At 38.4% G+C, this 4,674-nt stretch overlaps 1 protein-coding gene across 1 annotated transcript; it reads right to left on the bottom strand.

The window, feature by feature from the left end:
* Positions 1-447: 447 nt before the first annotated feature.
* On the bottom strand, positions 448-4,159 carry LOC107086545 (40S ribosomal protein S17-like). Its single transcript, XM_015377543.1, has 5 exons — positions 4,125-4,159; positions 2,495-2,646; positions 986-1,091; positions 715-780; positions 448-563 (listed from the first exon to the last, which is right to left on the bottom strand). Exons 1-5 carry the CDS (start codon positions 4,125-4,127, stop codon positions 486-488), a joined length of 405 nt encoding a protein of 134 aa, XP_015233029.1. The 5' UTR covers positions 4,128-4,159; the 3' UTR covers positions 448-485.
* Between the last annotated feature and the right edge of the window lie 515 nt (positions 4,160-4,674).

The raw sequence follows: 4,674 nt of genomic DNA, 5'->3' as shown, positions 1-4,674 counted from the left end.
AATTAACGCGTGAAGGAGCCCATTTCGCCTGTATAAATGTTGCTGTTTGCATCGCTCAGACAAACTTACTTTTGAAAAGAGGATTTGCAATTTTTCCCCTAGGTCAGTCTCACCCCTGTTAAGTGAAAATGGGGACAAGCACGTAGGACAGCCTTACGTAAACATGTGCACAGGAAAGATTGACAATTAGGTGGACTACTTATTTTTATGATCCACCTGTAAAGAGAACATCCTCCACTATAGCTTAACCTACAGGCCCTGCCAATGAAAATATCGTTTTTTGCAATGTTCCTACATAAAAAGAAAACCAACATCGTACCAGACCTTACCCACTATTACTCACTCACTGGATTTGAGGCCTTTACCTGCTTCTTAAAGTTAACCTATTGCTTCATCTGCTGATTATTGTATCATTTAAGGGATATCCCTGTAATAAAACCAAGAATCCACTTTTAATTACATCTCTTTATTCAGATATTGCCATTTTACAGTCCTCGTGGCGTTTTAAAGTTCATTCCAACGGGTGGCTGAGTGACCTGAAGCTTAGACAGGCTGCCCAAATCCTAGAGAGAAAAAAATAGGAACATAGTTGATTTGTTGTTGAGTTGTTTTAAATATATTTGTATGATAAGCACTCATCTCCTTTAGCTGAGTTTCTAATGAAAGTAACATTTGCGATATTATGAGTGGTGAAGTTTTTGATCAAAGGCTTACCAGCATCTTGAGCATTTCTTTAGTATCTGGATCCACCTCAATGATCTCCTGGTCCAGAGCTGAAATCTACAGGATGAGAAGAAACAGACTTGTGTTGAAGCATCACAGGAGAAGGCAGAGTAACTTCTGAAATGAGTGATCGGCTCGGCAGAGAAAAAAGTTAGCCTAGGTGAAGAGGCCCTCTCAGCTGAGAACCACAGATTCAAAGGTCTTACAGACTGTAAGATCTGTAAATTCAACACAAAGCAGGAGCAGGAAGAGAAGGACAGACCTCAGGGACGTAGTTGTCCCTCCTCTCCCTCTCCTCCTCCTGCAGCTTGATGGAGATTCCTCTGACAGGGCCGCGCTGGATGCGCTTCATCAAGTGCGTCACATACCTGAGACACAAAACAAAACAGGATCAGTAAAATGCTCCAGACTTTCAATAAATAAGCCGAATGTCACAGTTTAGAACCTCACCATGACTTAAGTTTAAAGGTTTGCTCCAATCCTTGTTCCATGTAAAAAGAGAACTTGAATTATTACGAATTTGCCAATTTTAACCCAGCTGTGGATGTTAGAACAACCCCATGATGTGAGTGGGTGTTAAAGCCCCTGTCACCTGTTCCTGTAGTACCAAAAATCTGACTAAACCGCTGGTATACGTTGGCTAAGTTATGGGTACGTTTTGTATAAATTATGAGTACGCAGAAACACGCCAACATATGGCGAGTAGGTCGAGAAATTTCGAGCATGCTCAAAATTTCCCCACATATGCTCATACATGGGCCATAAGTTACAGGTAAGTTATCTGATTGTTGACGTCCAGCTTATCCAAAACCTATGAGTAACTTCTCCTCCAGACTTCATCCACATCATAGGGTGAGCGAGAAGGTGAGTGTGATGGATCCTCCCTGCGTTCACGCCCACAGCCAACAAACTTCCCAGCCGACATGACGCTGAATCTGCTGCCACTGCAAACCTTCTTTCTTTCTTTCTTTTAATTTTGATTTATTTTGGGGTTTTTTTGGGTGCAGCGAAGCGCCTGAGGGGAGCAGCTTTAACTGATATTTCATAATCCCCATGAAATGATGCTTGTGCATCAATTCATGGGGATTACAGTGCCGTGTGTTATGCATAAGTAAGGCTATCGTTGGACTTAAGTTCTGGAATCGCTATGAATACGTTATGTATACGCCCAAAATAATTGTTTTTTTTTAATCAAAGTTCAGAGTATGCCAGCATTTTAAGAGATTCTGGTATGCTCAGGAAGAACATGCAAACTCCATGCAGAAAGACCCCGGGCCGGGAATCGAACCCAGAACCTTCTTGCTGCAAGGCAGCCGTACCCACTGAGGTACTGAGCAGCCCAACTCACTTTAATGCAAATAATAGTTTTGTGAATAACTCAGGTTTGCATTCCAATTAAGCCATGACAACTGACAAAAATATATCCCTCTGGGACATCTTTTATTTAAACCGAAATAATAAAATAAATAAACATTTGAAAGAGATTTAAATTCTTCCAAGATCCAGTTTTAACATAATAAATAAATTTCCATTAGTCTGAAAGAAATCATTTCTGGTCCCTGAGGTCAGTTTTAAATTTGAGGTGTTGCAACCTGAAGTTTAAAAGCTTGTAAAATATAAACCTAAACTTCTCACCATTCAGTGTTGATGCTCGTTCAGAACCAACACAGCGAGCAGCGTTCAAGTAGCAAAACACGCAACATTACTCTGCTGCTTCCACACTGATAATATTTACAAACCATATAAAACAAAAACTGCTCTCTCTACATACCCGGCTACTTTGTTGCGCAGAGGCTTGGTGGGGATGATGGCGATCTCCTCACACACCCGCTTGTTGGTGTGGAAGTCATTGCCCAGTCGGGTGTAGTATTTCTCAATGATGACTCTGGCGGCCTTCTTCACGGTTTTGGTTCTGACTCGCCCCTAAGGAGAAAAATCAAAATGGCCAGTACACATAAATACTTGTTTTGGTAGCTAGATATGAGAAAGTAAACCCATGATATAAACCTACTACACAGAAAGGGATATTTGACAACTTTAGATTTCTTTTCTGCAATGTTTGATCCCATCTTTCTCCAGTACTCCAGCTTGTTTATGGGGTTCAAATCAGGCTTGCTTATGTGTATTTTCTATTAGTGTTGCACTGATACCAGTATCAGGCGGGGCCCCGATCAGCACTAAAATGGTGGCATCTGTATCGGTGAGTACCAATAAATAGGGCACTGATACCATTTGGAGTCAACCTTTCAATGTAGCCAATAAAAATTTCTACTGGATTCACTTTGTATTAGTATTTTTCCTGCTTCCCAAAGGAAGGCAGCAGCTTGACAAAGCCATGATGGCAATTATTTTACATCCAAGTAGTATGCAGTTCTTCATATATATGCACACACACACATCAATTTCAACAGATGGTATCATATCTGCCAATACTGCACAGGTATCGGTATCGGGTCCCAAAAATGGCATCAGTGCAACACTATTTTCTATGAGTTTTTTCTTTCACTAAACTTTTTAATATTATGTTTAGAACTTTAACACACTTCATAAGAAATAACCTTTTGCAGCTTCCACAGGATTTCAATCACCTTCTATTAATTCAGTAGTCTTCCAAAAATCTATAAGAAATGTTTGCACTTGGGGAAAAAACATATATACACATATATTGAATTACACATTTGACTAAAAAGAAAGTCAAAGGTGTAATTCATTTTCTAAAATACTTTTTTATATTATTGTGCTTTTAGCTTTAAATAGGCAGCCCTGGTTAGGTTTTTTTTTTTAACTTTTTTAAGTTTGAATAAAGAAGACATTTATGCAATCTTCAAACTCACAAAAAAAGAACCATAAAAGAGAAATGACAAACATTTACAGCATGTCTGTTATTTTTGTTTTAAAGAGGGCAAATCCAAGTTGAAAAATCAAGGCAACATTTAACGAGGAACAAATAAACTAGGTGTTTATTAAATAAATTAATAGATATGCACTATAGATTATACCAGGTTAACTTGTGTACATGGACGTGATTAAAAAAAAATCACATTACTGAACTCAACATACGACTTTATCTTCGTATGTTTTTAATAAAATGTTGAAATTGAAATACTATTATTCGCAAAAAAAAAAAAAAAAAGGGGGTTTCTTAGTTTCCGAATAGAAGTATTTTATAAACAAATAAAATACTTTTATTATTCCTTCAGTTTGCCAATGATTGGAGTAAATGTATAATAGTTTATTTATCGGTTTTCCTTTGTCAAAGTTAGCTCATTTAAATCGTCCGGTGGTCTTTGGAACTTTAAAATACAGAGAGGGGGTTTAAAGTCCTCGGTGAGGGCACAGGGGGAAAGGATTGATAAGGATTGTCAGCGAAGCTGAAACCATAAGCTTTGTGTCGTACCCACCATGTTTGCCCGGACCAGCGGAAAAGAAACACCGCGGCGTCATACCGGATGTTTATAGTGGAAGACAGCGACAGGCGCGACGGTGCTGAGACCATTACCGCCACCTGGTGGCGGGAAGACATAACTACACAGATAATTCAGCAGACTATAAATATCAATCCAGATGTCCTCTGATAAAAAAAAACAAAAAAACTCATGACCATGTCGATTGTGTTTCTTTTTACATGTTTATTAATGTATTCAAACTTTAAATGGAAAATTTTCAGCGTTTAAGCCACATAAGAAGCAAGTTCTTGCAGTGTGTGCATCCATTTAGTTTGTAGATTTTGTTCCCCTTCTGTTCCAGATTTTGCAATCCGAGCATTGCGACATAAGATCTGAATACTAATTATTACAGAGAAAAAACTAGGAAAAAAATCTTTACAGATAACATTTTCAGAGCTATTTGTATTAGAATTTCAAGCTACTAGACAGACTCTAAAATCAAATTCCCAAGAAATGATCACTGAAGGAGCACAGCGGTGTGTACAGTCAACTATATTCTAATTAG

The sequence above is a fragment of the Cyprinodon variegatus genome, unplaced genomic scaffold, assembly GCF_000732505.1.
Source record: "Cyprinodon variegatus isolate N-32 unplaced genomic scaffold, C_variegatus-1.0 Scaffold156, whole genome shotgun sequence".
Lineage (NCBI taxonomy): Eukaryota > Metazoa > Chordata > Actinopteri > Cyprinodontiformes > Cyprinodontidae > Cyprinodon > Cyprinodon variegatus.
Note: the sequence above shows the minus strand (reverse complement) of the source record. Positions and strands in the feature narration are given on the sequence as shown.

Excerpts from the sequence above, each read along its gene's own strand:
- LOC107086545 (XM_015377543.1), bottom strand. Across the intron at positions 1,092-2,494 it reads CTGCGCAACAAAGTAGCCGG|GTATGTGACGCACTTGATGA; the intron begins GTATGTAGAGAG and ends TTTGTGTCTCAG. Across the intron at positions 564-714 it reads AAGAAATGCTCAAGATGCTG|GATTTGGGCAGCCTGTCTAA; the intron begins GTAAGCCTTTGA and ends TTTTCTCTCTAG.